A 24,644-nucleotide genomic window follows, 5' to 3' on the forward strand; every position below is an offset into this window, starting at 1 on the left:
GTAAGCATCGTCGTGGACGCATACTGAAGTATATAACCAAGAGACAGAATATTCTTGAGCTTTCACTCGTTTCCACTCCACTGAGCCCCACCGTGATGACCGTAGATCCCGCGATCAAGTCCTGCTGACTAAAGACCAGTTGAAGCGATCCAGACTTTTGACCGCCGTCTTGGGCTAGACGTTAACAGGCATCCGTTATAAAAATACATATCGCGACTTCCCTTCGGTATGAACCCCTTGTGTTAGATGTTCATATGGCGAGCTGACTACGAATGCAGTCGATGATCGACCGGTGCGTTTTTGGCCGTCGTCACCGCCGACTACAGAGAGTCGCCGTTCAACTTTCGTGCCCTTGGTAAGAGCCTCCTTGCGCAGTCATGTTAGAGATATGCTCAAGGGAAAATGCGATACTGGACCGCGACTAACGTGCACTAGTCCTGTCGAGCACGAGACGGAAGATGGCCGTTCGTTGAAGCGTTCCCGGGCTTGGGCTCTGGACGTGACACGCAGCATTTTGGGTGAGCCTCCAGTGAAGGTGGTCCGCAACCAACAGCAGACGACATCCAACAGGCACGAGATCAAGGACAAATGCGGTCTTCATATACATTACCCTCGGTTTTCAAGATCTGCATGTTAGGGGCCCCTTCTCTCGACCTAGCCGAAGAGGCGAGACACAACCGGCCGATTGCCATCGAAATGGCTGCCATACCATACCCTCCTCGGCGTATATCGCGCTTCAATGACGAGCAAAAGGGCGAAGACTTCCTGACTTACGTAGCCCAAGAGACCATTGCGAAGAAGAGTGCTCGGACCCTTTGCGAGGTCGAATGGATCATGGCCAAGAAGACAATCGAACATTGTCAAAAGCAAATCCAGGCTTGGGTGGAGACTTGCAGCGGCAGTTGTTCAGCTTTGGTCATTGAACCAGAGGAAACAGTGGATACACCGGTCGAAGGTCCCAAGCCGTACATTGAGCTCCGAGCCAACCGAGACATCGACTCCGGAGATCTGGTACTGTCCGAGCAGACGATCTCCAATGTGGCTACCAGTATCCCAGAGGGCGAAAAGACGTGCCGGTAGATACAATGATCACTATTGTAATGGTTGCGCGTCTCTACTAGCTGTCCCTTTACAATGTCCCAGCCTGTTTGTGAGAAACCGGACGCCTACCAACTCGGAGGTGCCGCCAGCGACTCCATCTTCGTCCTTACCTACCCTCCCGTCTCAGAATTCTAATCATACCACTCAACGCAACCACAGCAAAAAAGCCGATGTCGCGGAGATTCCTCAACACCCGTCAAGCAGTCACAACTTTCTATACTACAAATATATAGCGTAGGTGCGCTCCTACCAAAACCCTCAGCATCTCTATCGAGGCAGCAAAGAAGACGTCGTCGGAGAGTTGAAGGCTTGGGTTGAGCGTCGCAAGGCTCACAACAACTTCGATACGGACACAATCTGGGAGATGTTGCTGGATACGGTTCCGGCTCGCACAAGAACTCAACGTCTCCCAGAAATGAGCCAGAGCGCGAGTCGAAGACCGAACTCCAGTACCCGGGCTCGCCCAGTTATTCACCACCCGCTTCGCCATCGGTCTCGATCGATGCTCTCCTCAAGCCTTTCACTGTTTCTTCAATCAAAGCCGAAGAACAGTTTCCAGCTTCCCCTGGGACTCCTAAATGGAAAATCGACCTCAGCGAACGCAAATGTTTCATGTCCTGAATTCCCTTCGACAGGTCTTCAACCAACCGAGTCGCTGTATGGAATAGATGCACCATAGCCTCACGACGCTCATCACCTACCCCAAGACCGGCCTCACAATACAAGATCCCATCTGTGACCCAACGAGGTTCAAAGTCGACGATGGCACTGGTACCGTCGTGCACATGCGTGACTACCTCGTTTGCACCGATCACGCTTACTGCGTCTGCCAGCCGCTAGGACCAGCGAGGGCGAGCAAGGACGGAACGATCATGGGCTTGATGGAGCTGCGTAACGTGATGGATGGGAAGCTGCGTGCGTTGTTGGGCAGCGGGCGGTCCGGAAAGAGCAATGAGCCTGATACCAAGGATATATGATGCTGAGAGGAAAGTGGGCTCCCCTGGATGGATTCAAGAATGAAACTCTCCCGCAATTGTGGCTAGACAGATGAATAATCTTGATCGCAACCGGAATCCTGGAGAAAAGGATACAGAGACGCTTCTAGCCTTTTTCCTCCCGGCCAATTTCCAACACCATGGTCTCTGCTGGCCACATATGCCTCAGACCGAGAGAACTCAAACCGATGCCGGCGCCTGTCTGTACGTTCCTCAGGACTACGGACCAAGGCTTCAATACTGGAGCGGAGCTGGAGACCTTGGAGGACAATGCAGGTGTCACCCAACGGCGAATTGAACTCAGAGGAAGAGATGCCATAGGTGCAGGTCGAGGTGGTGGAGGGAAAGCCAAAAGGTAATCATCCTGCTGAATACTCAAACAATTGGTTCTCATCTTTCTGACTAGTGACACAGAACACGTAGGGTCAAGTTGCAGACTGTACCACTGGTTCAGCCTATCACTCGCGTCCGGTTTCCGAAAGAGCATCCTACCGCTCAAACCGACGTACCTCGCCACCAACCAGTTCGCGTCCGGTTTCCGAAAGGGCAATCGACGTACCTCGCCACCAACCAGTTCGCGTCCGGTTTCCGAAAGGGCAATCGACGTACCTCGCCACCAACCAGTCCCCATACTGAAGACAGTCTTAGCTGCGAAGCCAGCGAAAGGGAACACTACCATACCAAGCGTATGCGCCGAGTGAAAGTACCAGAGTCTTGGCTGCGATAGGCGGAGATAAAGGGTCTTTTTGGTGTAAGAGACTGTCGCAGTAAACATCAGACCTGCCGTCAGTCCGTGCATCATGAGGATCTGTCCGACGCTTTTCAGCCTGCCCATCTACCAGTGGGCATATTATATAAAAAAATACTACCTCGAAGGTACTACCAACCTCGCGTCGCCCAAGGCGTCCAAGCGCGCCGATGCTGTGGCCATCTTTGGTGAGGAATCAGAGGACGAGGCGGTCGTTGATGCAAACGCAGTCGTAACGGCAGAAGATTCAGATTACGCAGAAGTCCACATGCCGTCCCGGAAGGCGCCGTTCCACAGGGTGGAGACCAAGGAAACAGGCGTCCACTCAACACCATCTCGTTGATGCATCAACATTGGTAGAGGCACCATTACGCAGGCTGCAGACCAAGGAAACAGGCGTCCTTCTAATATCATACCGCCGATTCATCAACATTGGTATAGAGGCGGTTCATCTACCTCAAATGAATCCCACAAGGATTCAGACCTCTCATCTCAGCTTTGTACCAACCAAACGCTGCAAGCCTCAGGTTCCGTGCGATGCGCTACTTGTGACGAGTCTTACATGCACACTGCGCACCCCCCACCCCAATACCAAGCCACACAGCAGTCAAGAGCAATGGATGACGCCATAAAAGAGAAGCTCCGCCTCGCCACCCTTCACAACGGAGAGCTCCTTCGCATCGGCAAGACCCAAGGGCAGGAACGCGAACACATTGCTCGAACCCAGGCCCAAGCACGCGAGCACCGCAAACTCACGCACGACGCAATTCACGACGGAGCCATTGCCCGCCAAAAGGCACTGAACGAGGAAAACTATGAGCACCGCGAACGGCTACTCAAGCTAGAGCGTCAGTATGCGTCCCATGAGACAGGGGTTGAGCCCAGAGAATCGGTCCCAGAATCCGAGAATGTGCCAGAAGATTTCGAACGGTCTGGAGGAGGTGGAACAGAAGATAACGAGTCGGTGGAAGCGTTTGTCTTGCCGCAAGATGATCTGCGGGTGGAATGTGCCACGGATGGCAAAGTTAGTCGAGATTTCGGGTCTGGATGTTCTTTCACCCATGTCCATTACGAACATCCTCCAGTACGGTCCGATTGGCAAGAAGTATGTCCTGGAAGCTTTAGAGTTATATCATAGAGAAATATACCAGTGCCGCTTCGCAAGTATAGCAGCAGCACATAGCTGTCAAGAGTCGCACAAACCCCTTGCCCGCGCTATTCTAGCTGGACGGGCGGCTCCACCATGTGTCAGGCTGATGGCAACGTATGCAGAGCGCACCACCTCCAAATAGTGCACTCGAAAACCCTAAAGCTCGAAGACTGCGGCGATGTTCGAAACAGCTAGCTCTGTGGGACTGTTCTGGACGATACCGTTGAGAGGTGAAAGGAAGTACGATCCATGATAGAAGGGAAATCTAACCCACGCCGAGCAATTTGGGGTGTGTTTATTTTCCACAATAGTTGCCCTAGCTAGCCTCTTTTGGTGCCCTCGCCCTCTTTCCTGGTCTCTTCGCTCCCACCCAAACAACCTTCTCCCGACTCATTATCGTCGACCTTGCTCCAAACTAGACCGCGTTTTCAAATGTGTTTTGCTCCTTGCCGCAAAGCATCAGCAGATGCAGGGGCCAAGGATGGGAGGGAGGTCGGCGCACATGAGCGGGAGTGAGAGGAGGAAGGAGGACATGTTGAGGGCGAAGGTCGCTGAGGACTCGCGTTCCATGGTGCGAAGTCTGTAGCTAATTCGTCGCTCCAGCTTTTAGTGCTGTCTGAAGGTGTTTTGGATTCTGGTTTTTACATTCTCATTGTCTGTCAATGTTAGCTATAATATTAGTATACACGTTAGTGTGGAATTGAATGATGTCTTAGTCCATCACCATGCTCCTCGTGTAACCGTGACAAATGCTCGAGGTCGAGCTTGCTCTGTTGAAGTTGATGTTGGTGGTGAGGAGATGATTGGGTGGAAATAGCTGACTTGCTTGGCGCCAAGCGACTGCCGCCTAAATCTGCTCGCTGCTCATAGCTCTCTCTCTTTCATTGTGTACTCATTGGTTTCCTTCAGCTTGAGCTGTGTTTCTGGTAGCCTACCGAGCCTGCGAAGAGCTAATGACAGGCATTGGTTGACTGCTATATTTGATGCGTGGCTAAGATGGTACTCCCAGGCTTAGAGCACCATAATCTCACTCCTGGTTGATAGCAACACGATGAACAATCAAGAACGCCAATGCCGAAGCTGTCGAGCCCAGACTTGACAGATGGACAGCAAATCTCGTTCTCACTCGCAATAAGTCTAACCACAGAGCCGTGGCCGTCTCAATCATGACTTGTTCATGAACGAGGCAGCACAAGGCTCGGATCCTACAAAGAGCCTTTGATTCGATTATGCATGCATGCTTGCAGAGCATTCGCCTTCTCGGAGCAATACTCATGGCCCATGAATTGTCGTTGATGGTGTCATTACGAGACTTTTAGAGACACTATTGCTTTCCAGACACTATTGACCCAATGAGAGTTGATATTGGGTTCAGAGCTCGCTGCGGCTATCCTACGAGAAGAGGTTGGATAATTAAGCGATCATAATTACGCTCAGAACGAAGCAGGTCCAGTGGGGTCAGAGCCACGATCTCCAAGTTTCTTTCCGTTCTCATGTCAAATTGCTCCCTTCGATTATCACTATGACCCCGGTTTCCCTCCCCTTCATTCAGAACTGGACAGGAGTTCCTCTCGCCGCGAAAAACTGGGAATACTTCTCCGTCAGCGTGGAATTTGATGCGCAGAAGCCTACTTCATTGCTTTTTCTTTACCATAGACAAAGCGTGTTTGATTCAGATCGTCGTTTCTACTATAGCAGACGGTTAGCACTGAAACCTCAGACACCTCGTAATTCGGGGACGGAAAGATTGCGCTAGACCAGATTCGGACTCGGATGTTCTGCTATCCCGCCAAGACCAGGGTACGGCGGGTCAACGTCCATCAGCTCGCTGTACATCCAACATTGCGATGTGACGTCTTCCGTGTAATCAATATATCATGGCTTAGGACGCAGGCATATATATGGGGGTATGGTTTCCACGTCTTCTCACTTTCTTTCGCTCATACTCCTTGTCCTTTCCAGTTTCAAGAGCGACAGGAGTTGCGGATCAATAGGTCTCATTAATAAACATCTCGAAACATCTTTCTTTGGTACCTTTCGCAAGAATGCATCTCTCAAGCGATCTCTTCCTGAACGCCTCAAAGCTATCGCCTGTCCATGTCAGCGAAGCAGACACGCAATTGAACGAGAAGTTGTTAGGCATGACTGTGAAAGGACCTCGCTGGTGGGAGGTGAGAGAACTGTTCATGATAATCTTTCACGCTGTTGCTAATCACGGCTGCAGGTTGGTGCTCCGAAATTCCGCGAGTTGATGAGGAACAGTAAGACAGCGCTACCTGGTCCTGTCCTTCTACCCCAAGCGAAGCCGTTTTTGATTCCGTCGCGAGAGAAAGGGAGGGCACTGAGCTGCCGACTTGTCATGCCCGAGCATGGCCGGCAGGTGAAGGGTGTTTTTATGCATATCCACGGAGGCGGATGGGTCTTAATGGACATTGATTAGTAGGCGTGCTTCGTGGTGAAACAAGTCCGAGATCCTTTACTAACCTCAACAGCCAAGACTCTTTCCCACAATACCTTGCCAACGTAGTAGATCTTGCCGTGGTCTCGATTGGATACCGACTAGCACCCGAGCATCCTTTTCCTGAGGGTCCGGAAGACTGCTATGATGCCGCGGAATGGCTTGTCGATAGTTCAGAAGTCCGTTTTGGCGCTCCTTTGACGTTTGCAGGTGGTGAAGTAAACCGGCCCTATTGCACATCTTGCTCACGAAATCCTACTGACCACATCAAGTCTGCTGGTGCCCACCTCACCATACTCTCCGCTCTTCATCTCCTGGAGGCTCGCTCAAATTTCCGCTTCCGCGGTCTCATTCCTAGTTTCGGGCCCTACGATCTGTCTATGCCCCCTCCCATGCACCACCTCGACCACCCGCAGCCCATATTAACCAAAGAAATGCGAGCCCACTTTGTGGATGCCTTTCTCCCCAACACTAAGCCTGAAGAACGCCGACATCCTTCAGTATCCCCCTTCTATGCCGATTTGAAATGCTATGGAGATGAGGACAGGCTGCCGCCTGTTCTTTTCGAGTGTGGGACGGAGGATTGTTTGTTGGAGGATACGGTGTTGATGGCAGTGAGGTGGCAGATGGCGGGTGGGGAGGCGGTGGTTAAATTTTATTCTGGAGCACCGCATGGATTTCTGGCGTTCCCGCCAGAGATGGTGAAGAGTACGAGGAAGGGATTGGAGGCTATTGGAGAGTTTATGAGGACGAAGATCGGAGAGTAGAGGGTCAGGAGGGCGCAAGTAAGTGAAATTGTATCTCTCGCATGTCCACTATACCATTCTAGTATATTCTAGAATTGTTTAGTGGTCATTGTCACTGATGGGAAAATGCCTTTTTGAAGGAGAGCCTACATGTACTCCCGGCAATGGTATCCATTGCCAAAGTATATGATGTGTATTGCAGGTGTTGTCTGGTGCAGTTTTCATAACTCATGTAGACAACAGCGACTGTCTCAGGCACTAGAAGAGCCGTTCATGCAATATCCTGTCTCACAATGATAGTGATTGTCTGTTTGTGTCTGTCTCCTATTCACTCCGGCTACACTTTCCTTGTCTATTCCGCCTTACCGTAAGGCGTAGCGTCAGATTCCCGTCGCATCATTCCGAAAAGCTCGAGACCTCACTTCCTTTCACGATCACCAAACCTCGTCTTGCGAAGTATCCTTTCTTGGCTATGGTCTAGCTAAAGACGTTCGTTCCTGCGAATATTCCTCCCAAGGTACGCTTCGCCAGCGACCCTAAGCTGCTCGAGGATCAAAGGGCCAAGGGGTTCTGATCGAGGACTGGACAAAGCGTTCACCAGACTCGACAGCAACGTTTGTAGGCTCCCTTTTGAGCCTTCCGCTGTCACCTCAAGCACCAGATATACGCTGTTGCTCAAGGGTTGTCTGTTGTGCGTTACTGGCTCTTCACTGGTTGCATGGCTCCCCGCTAATCAATGGGCAGATTGCATTGCTCGCTAGTTACACTCTCCTTTCTAGCCTTTACCAAAAGGCTAGCAGTCGGCATACACAGACTGTCTCTCAGTCGTTCTAGTTATCTTCGCTATGGCGTCCTCTCAGGCGGCCCAGTAAGTTCCAGCAACTTCCACCCTTGTCAACCATGCTCCTCTACTGGGCTCCCGAGAGCTTTCTTGTCGTGACTCCAATTACCCAGCTAACATGTCGTGACTCCATAGTCTATATGGGGCCGGCCAATTCATGAATCCAGGGCCCGCACCTCGTCCTCCTACTGATCGTCCTCGCCTGAACCTGATGCCTTCCACAGTCGGAATTCCTGGGAACATGTCTCAGTTGAGTCTGCATTCGCAATCGTCGGCGGGACGTTCCATGAGCGATCTCGCTCATACATCTTCTTTTTCCCGCTCTACAACCTCCATGAACAGCGAAGGAATCGGTGGTGTGGCTATACTGAAGGAAGGGCCTGCTCGTTGCAAAGAGGGCTTGTTATGGAAGCAGAGATATCTCGTTCTGCGCGCGTTTCAGCTCGACTTCCAGAAAGGTCAGGATGGCAAGGTCAGCACAAGCATCCAGCTGAAAGATGTTACCAATGTTTCTCGCAGCGAAAATACTCGTTTGTCTTTCGAGATCACAAGAGTCGCCAATGCTGGCATACATCCAGGCGCAAGCCCTGTGGCTATTCGTGAGCTTCCCCAGAAGACGATCGTTTGCCAGCTCGAGACAGACGATGAGATCTATGAATGGATCGACGCCATTTACAATCGTTGCCCCGGTATGGGCGGTGTTAGCAACCCAACTAACTTCTCACACCGCGTCCATGTTGGCTTTGACCCTGTCAACGGTTCATTTGTGGGGCTACCAACAGAATGGGAACGTTTACTTACCGCTTCGGCCATTACCAAGGAAGATTACAAAAAGCACCCTCAAGCAGTCATCGAGGTTCTCGAGTTCTACTCCGATATCACCAAGCGCCAGGAGAATCCCGAGGCTTATCCTAGCCTGATGCCCACGCCACCTGTTACCTCGAAACAGAATATGCAGCTTGGCCATGGGGGAGGAGGCACTGCAATCGCACCACCAAGACCGCCGCCGCCAAGCGGATCAAATCCAATGGGAGCGTATGGGCAACTGCAGCGTTCACCTCAAGAAAATTCGCCAGCTTCACGAACAGGTACTCCCAATTCTCAGCGCAATTTCGCGGGCAACGAGCGAGCAATTGAACAGAACAACAAGATTGGTATGGACCAGGAAATGCGTCGCGCTATGGAGGAAGAAGCTCGCAAGATCAAGGCAGCCAAAGAGCAGCGCGAGCGCGAGCAGCGCGCAAAGGCTGAGGCCGAGCAGAACCGTCGTGATCAAGAAGCCTACAATTCAGCAATTCCCAAGACACGTACTCCCATGGCGAAGCAAGAGATTGGCGGATACGGTGGTGGAGCAAGTGATTCTCCTGATAGTCGATACAATCCTACTAGAAGTCCCCCTTCCGCGCCAGGTGCCGATCGGGCTCGCCAGCAACCACAAGGCTCGTTGAGAGGACCTACTGCTCAGCGTCAAGCTCCCCAGGCACCGAATAGCGTCAATGGGAATCCCCAACCAGCACCCCGAGCTCCCTTTGCCCAAAAGCCACCTTCGTCACATTCCCAATCTCCTCCCAATCAGCATCCCTCCCTCCGCACGCCAGGCAAGCCAGAACAGCAACGCCAACCATCACCCGCTGCACGCCCTCAGATGAATGGCAATGACCCTGCTCAGCCTCCAGCAGGCCACGTACGCACAAACGGCGCCCAACCTAATGGCACCCCCCGAGCACAACCGCCAACTCGTCTTCCTGGAGCAGTTCAACCTGTAGCGCCTCTCAATGTCAAGCAGCTTATGGGAGCACCAGCTCCAGATGCATCAGAACCCCACAAACAAGCCGAGATGGCGCTGACTGGTAAACCTCCGGCGGCTGCTCACAAAAAGGAGGTGCGCATGTCGAGCATGACCGAAAGCCAGGTCATGGAGAAGTTGAAGCAGGTGGTGTCGAAGGACGACCCTCAGCTCTCGTATAGCAAGCAGAAGAAAATCGGTCAAGGTGCTTCTGGATCGGTCTATGTTGCTAAGATTCAAGAAAATGCCATCTCACCTGTTGCTAAGCGTCTGTACAAGACCATGGGAGGCAAGTCTCAGGTTGCCATCAAGCAGATGGATCTTCGCAACCAGCCACGGAAAGAGTTGATTGTTAATGAAATCATCGTCATGAAGGAGAGCTCACATCCCAATATTGTCAACTTCTTAGATTCGTTCCTGCAAGAGGGCAACAACGAGCTGTGGGTTGTGATGGAGTTCATGGAGGGTGGAGCGTTGACCGATGTCATCGATAACAACCCTCATATCACAGAGGCACAGATCTCCACTATATGCAACGAGGTATGCTGGCTGCCACCCTAGTATCCTTGAGAGATTGCTGACTGCTTCAAGACTTGCAAAGGTCTTGCCCATCTCCACAGCCAAAACATCATTCATCGCGACATCAAGTCTGACAACGTTCTTCTCGACGCCCGCGGGAATGTCAAGATCAGTGAGTTCTTTCGTACGCCTTGCCCATCGCTTCATACTAACAACTGTCTTCTAGCCGATTTTGGTTTCTGCGCCAAGCTCACCGACCAAAAATCCAAGCGCGCTACTATGGTTGGCACACCGTACTGGATGGCCCCCGAAGTGGTCAAGCAACGGGAGTACGACAGCAAAGTCGACATGTGGTCCCTAGGCATCATGGCCATCGAGATGATCGAGTCCGAACCACCTTACCTCAATGAAGAGCCGCTCAAAGCCCTTTTTCTGATCGCCACCAATGGCACGCCTACTCTCAAAAACCCCGACAAGCTCAGCCGTGAGCTCAAGGTTTTCTTGAGCCAATGCTTGACTGTCGAGGTCAAGAATCGCGCTACTGCTCAAGAGATCTTGGCCGGTGATTTCCTCAAACGCGGAGGATGCAGCTTGGCTAGCTTGGTTGACATGCTGAAGTTCCGCACTGCTTCTAAACACTGACGCTATTATACAATCTAATCGAGCTATGGCAGCACGTATCATGGCTTCAATGACACGTTTGCTACGACCAATTTTGAACCGGAGTTGGTGGCGCTTCTCGGCATCGACTCATGGCAGTGCATCACCAGATGCTGCTCACGCTTCACATGTGCTAGGAAGGCGAATGGATTAAACACGATGATACCTGAGCATCGGGAGGCTTTCTAGTATGCTCTCAAAGCACGAGATATTTTCCATCATGCTCACAAAATGCGATCAGGAGGGATTCATGCTTGCATATCACGTCTGGATGGATGAAGGGACGAAAATGATCGGAGCTCAGGTTACAGCACTTTTTTTCAGCACTCGAGTCACATAGTTTGCGTGATGATTGGCCTACGCATCTAGACTACTCGAAAAGCTGATTCTCAAGCCACTGAATTTACGGATACGTGCTATATCCTATTCCTCATCCTAGTCGTGTCCGAAATATGAGTATGATCATTGCTGCGTGTGTTTACTACTCTGGCCTGCATAGCTGGGACGGAAATCCTTGGGTCAGCGAGACACTTACCGAGCGACGATGCAACATGACGCCGCCGGTTCGAGAGCTGCTTGTTGTGGCTGTGGAGATGTTGAACGTATTGATCTGCCTTTCGATCCCTCTTCTCCACGCCCACATCCTCTCTCTCTCTCTCTCTCTCTCTCTCTCTCTCTCTCTCTCTCTCTCTCTCTCTCTCTCTCTCTCTCTCTCGTCAGCTCCATAGCACGCTTGTCGTAAATCATGCAATGTGATAACGTCCAACACCATCAGGTGTATGTATCTCCCTTTCGCCTTTGCCCTCCTGAGGTCTGAGCTCCTTTTGCGGTGTGGTGGGGCGAAGTAAGAGCTTTGCTGGGAAAGTTGATGATATGTTGCTGGGGGTTTTGTGCTGGGTGGATAGTGGAGGATAGATACCGATTCGCAGGGAAGCGGATCTGCGACAAGAGCATCAGGATACTATCAATAGCAGATTTGAGGCAGTGGACTATTGCCTTCTCTGATAAAGACGTTTCAGGTCCCTTTTCATCCCTCTTCTCCAAAGGGGTAATTGAATTTCAACAACCCGTTCAATCCCCCAACCCACCCTTCATCCCCACTCGCTCCCTCTCCGCTACCACTGCCTCTCATCACACATGGCACACCTCCCATCCAGCCCTCCCCTTTCTCTCCCAATTCCCCTTTCCTCCCTACGCCCTCGCCCCAAACTCTCAATCCCATGCCAGATCCCACCCCTTTTTCCTGATCCTTTCCGTCTATACTAACGCCTACAGCCTGTTTTCCCCTGCCGCTGACTGTGACTTCAACGACTGCCTCTGCCGGTAATACTAGTGGTCTGAAACTCAGACTCCGCGCACATATTGGCGTTATCACTATGCCTTTGACTAACGGATGCACGATACTTCCCCCCGCACTTAGCGAATACGCAGTTGATCCTGTAGGCGTGCTAATTATGAGGCCATCGGCTGATGTGGACGTCAAAATGCGGCCAGATATGGAGATTGTAAGGTGTGTTAGGTGTGGGGAGGCGCCACGGTGGAGGATGACTTCGTTTAGGGCGTGGAGGGCAGGAGGCGTTATGACTTCTCTGTCGGGTGATGTTATTGCGACACGGAGGCGGTTGCGGAGGAGGACGCGGGCTGCGCGGGTTGGGCCCAGGGAGGCGCCTAGGTTTGGTGGCCAGCCTTCTTTCGATTGAATTGTATGAGCAGCATGTTGGGAGACAGCAGGCGAGGATGCGTCCTGTTCGGGAGAGAGTATGGAATGTCGAGAAGAGGGCGCACCGGACATATAAAGCTCTCTGAAAGCTCTCTTATGCTCTGGAAATTTCCACTCGTTGAGGAAGCCGAGAGTGCCCATGCTGAAGGAGAGTATAGGAGGGACAGAGGGCGTAGTGGCGAAGAGGGAGGAGGCATGGAGGATAGTGCCATCGCCGCCGAAAGTTGCGGTCAAGTCGACCTTTTGGGCGAGAAAGGAAGATAGGCTTACGCTGTTCGAGGTAGTGGTGGCTTCCCGTGGTGTTGTGTATAGGGGGAAGGGAAGGAGGGTATGGAGGTCGTAGGCCGCTGTGGGCTCGAGGACGAAGGATATGGAGGGGTAAGTTGCGTGAACATGTCTGCTCAGCGGTCAGCGCCCGAGTCTTGTGGGGAAGGGCGAGAACGCTGAGCGTACTTGGCGAAATCCACGACCGCTTCTGTAGTTGCCAAGGTGTTTTCTTTCTTCACCAGCAGTATATTTCTCGGCGGAGAGGGCCACCGGAGAGATAGGAGGTCGTTGCCCTTTGTCTCTGCGAGTGTGAGTAACAGTATCAAGTATTCAATGCGTACAGCTTGACAAACCGTGATAGCTGGGATGTATCCGATCTGGGAGCTCTAGAAGATGCTTGATCTTGCGTCTCGGAGGGGTGCTAGAGAATGGCCTTCGGCAACCCAAAGCATATAGTCTCCGGCGAGGAACCTTCATATTGGTTACAACCGACGCAACGCAATTCACCTGAGAATGATTAAGTCGTCAATGTAAATATATAGTCTCAGTGGCCCCACGCAGTGGGTCTGAGCAGGAAACCGTGCCAAGCCTCATTTTTTTGGTGGTTTGGCTGATATGAGATATTTGCCCCTGGGTATATATCAGCATTAGTAAGTTCCGGGGTAGCTGTTACCCCGGAGCGAGCTACCCCGAAACTATTTCAAAGAAACTTAATAATCTATAACTTCGATATATTATTACTTAATAACCGAACCATCATATTTTATAAAAATTTATACAAAATTTCTTAATATATATAATAATAATATAACAAATTTTCTAAATTTAAAGTTCGAAGTCTTTAAAGTTATCAAGCTTTTTAATTTTTTTCTCTAAAAATTTTAAAATAATATAATAATTAAATAAAGTAAAAAAAAAATTTAATAAAATTTTATATATCTTTACTTATATCTATAAATTATTGAATAATAATTTAAAATTTAAAATTATTTAATAAATTATTTAAGATAATAGCTTAGATAAATAAATTTGAAGTAAAAATATAATAAATCTTAATGTGTAAAATCTGGCCCAGAGAATTCTATAATAATATTCTTAAATAGACTTATAAATATAACGAGTATTTTGATATTATTTTTGGAATTTTGCCGATACACGTTAAAAAATAAGAGGGGGGTTAAAAGTATAGTTTTTAAAACTTTAATTTAAATCTTCTAAAAATAATTAGTTAAGCTATTTTATTAAAAATTGAAAAAAAAAATCTAATTCTACGATATTTAAATAGTTATTCTATAAAAGATTATTTTTTAATTAGAGTTTTTAGTAAAAAGTTATATATAAAAGAAACTATTTATTTTCTATTTCGGTTAATTTTGGTGAGGATCCCATACAAAATAACGGTCAATGTAGCGATTCCGTGGTTTCCTACTCAGACTCTACAGGGGGGGTATGACGGAATCGGCTCGGCAATATAATGTTCCGGCCCCCCCCCAAAAATGTAGAGTCTGAGTACTGAGGCTAGTAAATATACGTTGAAGCTTGCCGTGACGCCGTCATTTCCCCCAGCCTTGGCGCTAGAAATGCGCCCCCAATTAGTGATGTGATTTTGACTTTACAGTAATTACACTTTACAGTAATTACACGTGTAATTACTGTAAGACACATGAGCCTGACGGTCACGCTAGTAGGGCGCTAGTAGGTACTTAATATTTGGCCTGAAATCCTCCTATTGGGAGGTACCATTTCCGAATAATGTAGTTGCCACATTGGGGCCTTGGGGGTACTCTTGCGAGATTTCTAGGCATTCCAGACCGTCTGGTCTCTTGTATTGCTTGGTCCATGACGAGGCATGCTTGGTAGAAGGCCCAATGGTGAAAGGATGACTGTAAAAAGGTGGATTTGAATAGAGAAGGCAAAATTTCTCCGCAGAGAATTGCCAAGACCATGGATTTGACCAATCATATGGCTTACATAAGGATTACTAAGTGTATTACATGATTTACACGCTGTCACGCAGTTTTTGCCTCACAATACTGTAATTACTGTAAGGCACATGGCCTTACATGTAAAATCACATCCCTACCCCCAATTCCGAGCTCCCCAGGGATTCGCCCTAGGCTGCCGCTTTTAGGGGAAGCAGGGGGAACGGGCGCCTAACCCCAGTAATGCAGCACCCCACGCTCATCCTTCTAGTCACCAACCCCTCGGGTTGAGACACCCAGAAGCGTCATCTCTCGCACAGCCCCAGTCCAGGAGGCCTCGAAAAGGCTGCCGACGTGGGTATGTATAACGAAGAGCGGTGCGCCGCCAACTCCGGCTCTTCTGACCACAAGCTTGCTCTCCCATCACATTCTTTTTCGACTGATCTCTCCATTCTGAGGAATCATGGGCTGCAAAACAGTGCCGGCGGAGCAACTACCGGAGAGAGCTGTCGTCAATGGTTACGAGCGGGGAGGTCATTGGGCGGTTTGGTAATACTACGAGTCATGTACGCTATGTGCCGCTACGTCGACAAAATGCTTGATGGTAAGTGACCTTGAAAGATCAACAGAATGATATGGATCCGCCTCGTTCAGGAACAAATTATTTAGAGAGGTACACTGAGGTGCAAAAAAGATGCAGTTGATGCTCCTATTTTGCGGGGGAAAAACCCCACCAAATGAATAGAGTCGTTTTCTGCGACTAAACGTGACTATACACTCTAAGGCGCCTTCATCAGAAGACACGTGTCCGCGATTTCTTCATCTTGCTTCGCCTGCGCACTGTGCTTGGCCTTCAATCGCTCGAGGGCAATCTTGCCCAGCGCTTCGACATTCTCCGACCCTATAATCTCCGTGATCTCCAGCCGCAGCACCGCAAGCGCCTGCCGCCACCAGTTGCGGACTTCGATGGCCACCAGGGAGTCGATGTCCATCGCCACCAAGGAGCGCGTGACGCTCAATTCCTCGACGGACGTCTGCACAGAGCTACATAGACAGGCTCCGATCTCGTGACTGAGGAAGTCGAGGCCTGAACTGGCGGCCAGGATTGAGGGGTCGGCGGCAACGGCGGAGAGAAAGGCCTTCAGCGACTCGTTGCCTGCTGTTGGTGTTCCGAGGGAGGCGGAGACCTCGAGACTGCTGTATATGCTCATTCGAACGTCTAGTTTCCAGGACAGCGGCTTTTCCATCCGTAATTGTCCATGACCTATTAGATCTCTCTTGCCGATTTCCATCATTTTGCCAAAGGGTCCCACGCTTTGTCATGATGCGTGAAGTACCTCGCCGCGTAGGGAACATAGGACAATGTCAATCCCTTTCCCTTCGGTTGCACACATTACATCCTGTAGAAATGAGGTGTCTCGAAACTTGAAGATCCGATGGCTTGGGATTTTGAAAATGTCAATGAGATACTGTCTCTTCTCCTGGTTCCCCACTGTCACGAAGATCTGATATGACAAGATTAATACTGATGGGACTGGGAGGCAGGTTGGTGGACTTACCTTGGAGTTCTTCATTTGGCATATTTGAATTGCCGCTATACCAACCCCACCGCATTTAGAATGAAAAAGAATAATCTAAGAATTAGCGGCGGTCAGGAAGTTACAACGCCGCTACTACTTATCTAATCTGCTTCAAGCTGCCCTACTTATAGCAAAGAATATATAACAGTACTATACACACAAGGCGTTGTTGCAGCGTCCTCAAAGCTCATGTCATCTGGCATTCTAGCGCAGAGCCAGGCTGAAGTCGTCAAGGCAGAAGAGAAGGCACCGCTGGCAGTGGTTGAGACTCGATCACCCGGCTTAGATCTCTGACATCCGGTTCCACTCGCCGGATGACACCACAAGCTCCGCAGCCAAGCCCAGAGCCTTCGATATCACCTTCGGTCAGGTCCGAGTTTATGATCCCGGTTGATATAAGTACCCTGTTGAACAGTGAACGTTGAGATATGAAAAGTCCCTTCCTTACCTTGAAATTCATCCCAACAGCGCGTGTGTCGATCTCAACATGGAAACCAATTAGGATAGCTGGCTAAAAATCTTCCCAGAAAAATGTTTTCAGGAGACCGTGCTTCCCGATCTGAAGACGTTTGGCACTCTCAATTTCCCGATCTTTGATCAACTGCTCCACGGAAGTAGAGCAATGGAATCTTCCAATGTCGACGACGCCATCAATCTATGCATACTCGTACTCCGGGTCAAGGTCCGAGTCTTTTCTCCGCCGCCGAAAATTTTCAAAGACGCTTTGAAGAGCGTCCCAGACCCCCGATCGGATACTTTCCATCTCAAATGTACCGAGATACATGAAGAGCTCGTTCCAAACTGTCCTCGCCATACCCAGATTGTGCAGACTTTGTCACCCAAAGAATCCCAGCAGAATTGAGCCCTCTAATATTATTACAGAAGATACGAGTACAGCAATCACCGAGGAGTCGGTGCCAGAATGGAAGATTGGTCGACAAGAGGCACTTATCATGATTTCCCTCATTGTGGTGTCGCTGATAGCTGCTTTGGATGCGACTGTCCTGGTTCCGGTCCTACCAGTAAGCAAGCTAAAGTACCCGTGGATCTGAAGAGTCTTTGCCTAACCAACGCAGACAACCTCCAGTGCCATCAAAGGCAGCGCGACCGATGCAGTCTAGGCGGGGACATCATACCTTCTCTCATGCGTCGTCTTCCAGCCCTTCATCGCCGCTCTCTGTGATATTTTCGGCCGCCGAGAATTTCTTACGCGGTCAATCTTGTCCCCCCGATCGGGACGCTCATCTGTTATTTATCTCAAAGCTTCACGGAGCTACTTGCGGGACGGACGATCCAAGACGTGGGCGGCGGAGGCATCATCGCCTTCACCATGGTGATTTTCAGCGATATCATCCCTCCTCGACAACGACCCAAGTACGGGAGTATCATCCAAGTTACCAGGGCTTTTGGGACGATCGCCGGACCACTGGTTGGAGGATTGTTCGCGCAGCACGCTTCTTGGAGATGGGTCTTCATCATGTGCCTTGGGTCTGGTCGTCGTTTCACTGGTCGTCAATCATTCCCCTGTCCTGGCGAGATGGGTTCTCGTGCAAGAACATCTGCTCACGAGTAAGAATTGTGACCCTGGCAGGTTCGTCGTAACTTTGCTCGCTGTTGACTTGTGGTGATCCTTCAAGAACGGAATCTGATTGCGCAACGGTCTTACCACTCCTGAAACGAGAACCACGCCAGGATGTGGGATAGTAGAGAAAACCATGCAGATTTGTTCGATCGACGAGTAAGTCTAATAGCTGATACCTATCCCGAGCGCCGAGGCGATTGAAGAAGGGACGTGATACGTGTACTAGCACCCCTCCCTTTTGATACATTGACCTCCCACCCACACAAAACCTTCCGGGTACAGCTGCCGGGCGGGTTGGGGCGGGCGCAATCTTGAGTGCTGTAAATGCCGTGGTCTTGTTACCTACAGAGTGCGTCACTCGGGGACAGGATCATCCCTCTCTTTGGGAGACCCCTCCTGTACACACTCGCTCCTACACTCTTTCGGTGCGCTGAACCTTAAGAAGACTAGCTCTCCGGGGGTAAACGGCAAAGTTGCTTGTGGATAGTAAATATTCGTTTCGACCCGGGAAGTGCCCCTAAAGATGCAAGCTAGAGTGATTCGGGTCTGACACCCATCGTACCCGGAAGCTGTACCCGGAAGGTGGGGGAGGGAGGTCAATGTATCAAAAGGGGGGGTACACGTATCACGTCCCTCGAAGAAGTGCAACATCCCAGCTCTCCCAACTCTCCGCCAACTTCCATCCTGCATAGCAGATGCCCCACTCCTCAGAGTAGGCCGCGATCGGTTAAGGGTTACCCAGCTATGAATTCGTTAAGGATTTCTGCACGGAATTTGCGTGGAGAGTCACTGTTGACGACCTCCACCCGAGACGCTACTAGGAATCAATCTTAAGGGCTTTGATCTTAGATTTCCCGAGCTCGGCGAATTACTTGATCGAGCTTGACAGGCAGAGTCGAGGCCGAAGCACCTGGCCTGTCTGTACATCTTGTGTCTGTGCCTCCTCTGTATATGCCTCCTCCTGTATATCCATCCTCTTATCTATGCATCCTCTGTTAGATAGACGTAAATGCAACCAATTTACTACCGGACATTCTTATCATGGCCACGCTTGAGAGGCATAAAGACGCCGGTCACTGCTCCGCGTTGTTACTCAATATTATCGCTCGCGATCATAGAATTGTACCTGGTGTCTTCATCCTCTGCACGGCACAAGCAAGTCATCTCTCTCTTCTTGACAACCCGATCAATATCCAGTGCACGTCCAAAACCCTCCACAATGCGTCCCAGCACTTTCCTCTCTGTCGTATGCGGTGCGTCCTCAGTCATCGCCCTCGGCATCAATTGCCGCGGTAGTGGTTTTTGAACCATAGGCGATCTTGGTGGGACCCTCAGCGGTGTCATCGATTTAATAGGGAATATACCAGCTAGCGACTCCTTCGGTCCTGGACAACATATCGGATGCCAGGGTCACCTGTGCGCCTTCACGCAAAACTATGGTGACAATATTACCGCAGGAGACGTGCTGGATTTGCTGAATGGCTTATCGTAAGCACCCCGCTCCCTTCATAGTACGTTGATGGGGTAAAGAGTAAATGGGGTGAAAGGATCGCTTACTGACCATTTCTTCTGTTTGGACTGGGGCCATGGTTGCAATTACTGTGGATCTGATCCAATTCTTCCTGGTGATGACGTATCCACTGGCGAGGTCACCGCCAACTACGTAGTTGCCACATGCCATGCTTTGCGGCTCACAAGACTAAAATTGTTCCCAACGTCGCTTCTGAGCAGTATCCCGGATCTGGTAAATGCGGCCCTAAGAACCCACAACCTAAGTGCTCAGGAAGCGACTGTTACGCCCTCAATCAAGTCTGTTACTACACCTGCTGCCAAAGGCCCGACGCCGATAACCAACCCTCTATCTTGCTCGTCCCTTTGTGTAAGTAGACTTGAAGTCGGGTACAACTAGTAGATGAAACGGAATGCTAACGAGTGACCGCCTTGTAACAGGAGCAATACAGGTGTGCGAACAGCTGCGGATGCTGTATCTAGAGCAAACCCCAGTATCATCCAGCGGGATCTGGTGAGGTAGTGCTGCAATTTTAGCGAGAATAAGTCCCAGAGTGAAATCATTTATTGAAGTTGAATATCCCCAGAGAACAATTGACGATACAAGTAAGGATTGAAACGGTCTCAACGCTTATGCAACCAAAGCCTTGACGTAGTGACGTGAAAATACAAAAAATTGTACCTACACGGATCGAGACCCCGCAGACTGGACGAACCGCCAATGTAGGCGTGAAAAAGAGACGTGCATGTAGATTAACAATTGTTCAGGAAAGGAGAAATCAGGCAGCAGCTCACAATTAAGGGGAAGCGCAGTGAACCAACGTTATCCTCGATCGCGGTGAGGTTGGCGCATGAGTTTGACATTGAAAGTGGCCTTCAACGGGGTCTGGTAACCCTCCAGGCGCCCCTGCACGACCACCACACACAAAAAACCCCCCCCCCCCAAAAAAAAAAAAAAAAAAAAAAAAAAATATTTTTTTTTTAAAAAAAATAAAAAAATTTTAAAAAAAAATAAATTTAAAAAAAAATAATTATTTATTTTTTTTTAAAAAAAAAAAAAAAATTAAAAATAATTTTTTTAAAAAAAAAAAAAAAAATAAAAAAAAATAAAAAAAAATATTTTTAAAAAAAAAAAAAAAAAAAAAAAAAAAAAAAAAAAATTAAAAAAAAAAAAAAAAAAAAAAAAATAAAAAAAAAAAAAAATAAAAAAAAAAAAAAAAAAAAAAAAAAAAAATAAAAAAAAAAATATAAAAAAAAAAAAAAAAAAAAAAAAAAAAAAAAAAAAAAAAAAAAAAAAAAAAAAAAAAAAAAAAAAAAAAAAAAAAAAAAAAAAAAAAAAAAAAAAAAAAAAAAAAAAAAAAAAAAATTAAAAAAAAAAAAAAAAAAAAAAAAAAAAAAAAAAAAAAAAAAAAAAAAAAAAAAAAAAAAAAAAAAAAAAAAAAAAAAAAAAAAAAAAAAAAAAAAAAAAAAAAAAAAAAAAAAAAAAAAAAAAAAAAAAAAAAAAAAAAAAAAAAAAAAAAATAAAAAAAAAAAAAAAAAAAAAAAAAAAAAAAAAAAAAAAAAAAAAAAAAAAAAAAATAATAAAAAAAAAATAAAAAAATTTAAAATTTCTAAAAAAAAAAAAAAAAAAAAAAAAAATTTTTAAAATTTTAAAAAAAAAAAAAAAAAATTTTTTTTTTTTTATAAAAAAAAAAAATTTTTTTTTTTTTTTTTTTTTTTTTTTTTTTTTTTTTTTTTTATAAAAAAAAAAAAAAAAAAAAAAAAAAAAAAAAAAAAAAAAAAAAAAAAAAAAAAAAAAAAAAAAATAAAAAAAATTTATTTTTTTTTTTTAAAAAAAAAAAAAAAATTTAAAATTATTTTAAATAAAAAAAATTTTTTTTTTATATAAAAAAAAAATTATTATTTTTTTTTTTTTTAAGTCTTTAATATAATACTATCTATCTTTCTTCTAAAGCGATAATAACTTATTTATTAATTATATTAAATATATAATTAAGAAGAAAGTATATTATTAAGAAGTTAATAGCTATAGCTAAAGAAGCTTATTATTTAAAAAATTATTTAAAAAAAAGTCTTTTATTTATATAAAGATTAATCTAGCTAAATTAAATAAGAATTTAAAAAAAATAGATATCTTTAATATATTAAAAAAAAAATCTTAGATTAAATCTTTTTTATATATTTACTAGCTTAATATTAATTATATATTACTTAACTCTAAATTTAAATAATATTTAAAGTTAAATCGTTATAAGTAAGTTATAAATATATTATTATTTAAAAGAATTTAAGAACTTCGATAAAAAGATCTTAAATATTAATAAAGCTAGATCGTTTATATAACGTAAAAAAAAAGTATTCTATCTCTCTCAAAAAATATATTATCGAATTTAATTTAAGTTATATTAAAGTATAATTTATAAATATTATCGAAGAAGAGTTAATTATAATCTTTATCTTTATCTCTAATTTATAAAATTTTATAAAAAGCGCTATTAAAACTTCTAATATTTAATATAATAGATTAAAAATATTAATAGAAAGCTTTTAAACTATTAATCGTAATATTAAAATATTTTAATAATAAAATAAAGAATTTAATTATAATATCGCTTAAGCTAAGATAAAGATATTAATAATTACTACCCAGCTAAATAATAATAATAATTAATTATTTTATAAGCGAGAAATTAATAATAGACTTCGAGATTTACGTAATAGATATTATATTAATATTATGAAACTTATTAAAGAAAATAAGAAATTTAAGTAAGACTTAAAATATAAAGAGTAATAGTTAAAGAAATAATAATCTTATATATTAGCTAATTTAAAAAACTTCGATAAGAAAGATATAGAGATTATATTTTATTAGTCGAGTATTTTTGTTAGTAGTATCTATTAAAACTTACGCTATATTTCTATTATAAATCGCGTAAAGAATATAGAATTAAATAAATAATATTTTGATATCTCGAATTTTTATAATATTAATAATTAAGATAAGTAAAATAGCTAGTATTAATATCTTAAAGCGAAGTTTAAATAAAATATTATAATCTTTTCTATTAAATTTAAAAAAATTGATTATATATAAGATTATTATAAATTTATTAGTATATATAAAAGAATAAGATAGGGCTAAATTAGAAAATCTTAAATTTATATATATAGTTAATTATTAATTTAAGATTATTACGCCTTTTAACTAGACTAACTAAGTTAGCCCGCTAGCCCTTTTAAGCTCTCTTATTAAAAATTTATATATAGAAGTTTTATACTCTAAAATAATTAGCTCTCTATAGATACTATTTCTTTATAATTTAATAAATTATAGAGCTTAATATACGCTTTCTAACGCTATAAAAATAATGAAGTTTAGTCTACTATTAATAAATTAAATTAATATTTAAATATCGTAGTTATATTAAACGCGTTCGGGATCGAATAATAATTCTTTTATCTATTTATGTAATTATTATTCTTTTATCACTTTACTAATTCTATTAATTTTAGTAATATAAATATAATCGTTCTTAATACCCCTCGCGAAAATATTACTAAATATTTCAGACATATATACTCTTTTTACTCGCCTCTTAAAGTCTCTACTAACGCTCTTAAGCTAGCTATTACTAGCAATCGAGGCTATAATCTAATAGCTATCTACTACTACTTATAAACGCGTTAAAAGACTCTTAAAAAGAGCTTAAACGAATTTATAGCCATCGTTATTCCCTATATACTCCTTTTAAGCTAGTGATACTCGAGTAACCACTTAATTAATACTATTTATTCTATTAGCTTAATAATTTACTTAGTTAGATCGTTAGCTAGTTACTTAGTTATTTACTTAATTAGTTATTTAGCTAGCTACTTAGTCTAATACTCTATAAGAGAAGAAGTAAAAGAAGAAACTATAATAAATAAATGCGAAGAATACTATAGAGAATACTACGGAGAATACTATAGAGAAACTAAGCGGTAATAAGACTATTATCGTTAAGAATACGGCTTAGCTCTTCAAGATCTCACGTTATATACTCTTCACGATTCTATATTAAATTATTACTTAGTAAGCGAAGAATATTATTATAACTTAGTCTATTATTCTTACTATATTAAAAAGTAAGAGAAGAAACTATAATAAATAAATACGAAGAATATTATAGAGAATACTATAGAGAATACTATAGAGAAATTAAGCGGTAATAAGATCTCTAATACTAAGAATACGACTTAGCTCTTCAAGATCTTACGTTATATACTTTCTACGGTTCTATATTAAATTATTATTTAGTAAGCGAAGAATATTACTATAACTTAGTCTATTATTTTTACTATATTAAAGAGTAAGAGAAGAAACTATAATAGATAAATGCGAAGAATACTACAAAGAATACTATAAAGAATATTACGGAGAAATTAAGCGGTAATAAGACTCTTAGCACTAAGAATACGACTTAGCTCTTTAAGATCCCACGTTATATACTCTCTACGATTTCATATTAAATTATTACTTAGTAAGCGAAGAATACTACTATAACTTAGTCTATTATTCTTATTATATTAATATAGTATATTACTATAATAACGTTATAAGAGAAGAATCTACTATTATAGTTAATTAAACCTCTATAGAAGAAATATCGAACGATATATATTTAAACGAATTGAAATCGTTCGATATCTATAGCTATTTTATTATTCGAAAGATTTTACTACGATAGAAGATATTATGAAATTCACACCACTAATTAATACGTTATCTTTATTTCTTTTCGATATTTCGATACTTCTTATTATAAGAATATAGTCTTTCTCTATTTTTTATAGGCAATTATTACGGATTAATTCTTTATACTTAATATACCTTTCTAATTAAGTCTTAGCGCGCCTCTCTTCGTATATATATATCTATATATTATATAGATTAAATTAATTTTATAGTAATAAAAGTAGATTAAAAACGTATAGCAAGCGATTAGAGTTCGATTTAACTTAGGGCTAGGGCTAAAATTCGATTTAACTTAGAAAAATTCAACTTTATAAATTCTATT

The 24,644-nt window shown here is 44.5% G+C and overlaps 8 protein-coding genes across 8 annotated transcripts; 5 read left to right on the top strand and 3 right to left on the bottom strand.

Annotated features, from left to right (window-relative positions):
- Nucleotides 1–696: 696 nt before the first annotated feature.
- Nucleotides 697–2,078, top strand: HO133_000522 (uncharacterized protein; the record flags this gene model as incomplete). Its single annotated transcript, XM_037291461.1, has 5 exons — nucleotides 697–1,076; nucleotides 1,144–1,335; nucleotides 1,381–1,467; nucleotides 1,515–1,715; nucleotides 1,781–2,078. 5 exons carry the CDS (start codon nucleotides 697–699, stop codon nucleotides 2,076–2,078), a joined length of 1,158 nt encoding a protein of 385 aa, XP_037152896.1.
- A 158-nt stretch (nucleotides 2,079–2,236) lies between these two features.
- On the top strand, nucleotides 2,237–3,187 carry HO133_000523 (uncharacterized protein; the record flags this gene model as incomplete). Its single annotated transcript, XM_037291462.1, has 3 exons — nucleotides 2,237–2,451; nucleotides 2,520–2,782; nucleotides 2,973–3,187. 3 exons carry the CDS (start codon nucleotides 2,237–2,239, stop codon nucleotides 3,185–3,187), a joined length of 693 nt encoding a protein of 230 aa, XP_037152897.1.
- Nucleotides 3,188–3,460: 273 nt separating this feature from the next.
- Nucleotides 3,461–4,247, top strand: HO133_000524 (uncharacterized protein; the record flags this gene model as incomplete). The annotated part of the gene is made up of 2 exons (XM_037291463.1): nucleotides 3,461–3,885; nucleotides 4,157–4,247. 2 exons carry the CDS (start codon nucleotides 3,461–3,463, stop codon nucleotides 4,245–4,247), a joined length of 516 nt encoding a protein of 171 aa, XP_037152898.1.
- A 1,792-nt stretch (nucleotides 4,248–6,039) lies between these two features.
- HO133_000525 (uncharacterized protein) lies at nucleotides 6,040–7,219 on the top strand (the record flags this gene model as incomplete). The annotated part of the gene is made up of 3 exons (XM_037291464.1): nucleotides 6,040–6,165; nucleotides 6,219–6,433; nucleotides 6,487–7,219. The coding sequence occupies 3 exons, from the start codon at nucleotides 6,040–6,042 to the stop codon at nucleotides 7,217–7,219; spliced, it is 1,074 nt and encodes a 357-aa protein (XP_037152899.1).
- An 824-nt stretch (nucleotides 7,220–8,043) lies between these two features.
- Nucleotides 8,044–10,986, top strand: HO133_000526 (uncharacterized protein; the record flags this gene model as incomplete). Its single annotated transcript, XM_037291465.1, has 4 exons — nucleotides 8,044–8,066; nucleotides 8,175–10,365; nucleotides 10,417–10,516; nucleotides 10,571–10,986. 4 exons carry the CDS (start codon nucleotides 8,044–8,046, stop codon nucleotides 10,984–10,986), a joined length of 2,730 nt encoding a protein of 909 aa, XP_037152900.1.
- Nucleotides 10,987–12,031: 1,045 nt separating this feature from the next.
- Nucleotides 12,032–13,468, bottom strand: HO133_000527 (uncharacterized protein; the record flags this gene model as incomplete). The annotated part of the gene is made up of 3 exons (XM_037291466.1): nucleotides 12,032–13,121; nucleotides 13,178–13,292; nucleotides 13,345–13,468. The coding sequence occupies 3 exons, from the start codon at nucleotides 13,466–13,468 to the stop codon at nucleotides 12,032–12,034; spliced, it is 1,329 nt and encodes a 442-aa protein (XP_037152901.1).
- Nucleotides 13,469–15,692: 2,224 nt separating this feature from the next.
- On the bottom strand, nucleotides 15,693–16,494 carry HO133_000528 (uncharacterized protein; the record flags this gene model as incomplete). Its single annotated transcript, XM_037291467.1, has 3 exons — nucleotides 15,693–16,227; nucleotides 16,384–16,405; nucleotides 16,473–16,494. The coding sequence occupies 3 exons, from the start codon at nucleotides 16,492–16,494 to the stop codon at nucleotides 15,693–15,695; spliced, it is 579 nt and encodes a 192-aa protein (XP_037152902.1).
- A 2,670-nt stretch (nucleotides 16,495–19,164) lies between these two features.
- HO133_000529 (uncharacterized protein) lies at nucleotides 19,165–19,663 on the bottom strand (the record flags this gene model as incomplete). Its single annotated transcript, XM_037291468.1, has 2 exons — nucleotides 19,165–19,460; nucleotides 19,633–19,663. The coding sequence occupies 2 exons, from the start codon at nucleotides 19,661–19,663 to the stop codon at nucleotides 19,165–19,167; spliced, it is 327 nt and encodes a 108-aa protein (XP_037152903.1).
- Nucleotides 19,664–24,644: the final 4,981 nt, after the last annotated feature.

Source organism: Letharia lupina, assembly GCF_014066315.1.
Source record: "Letharia lupina isolate WasteWater1 chromosome Unknown contig_10, whole genome shotgun sequence".
NCBI lineage: Eukaryota > Fungi > Ascomycota > Lecanoromycetes > Lecanorales > Parmeliaceae > Letharia > Letharia lupina.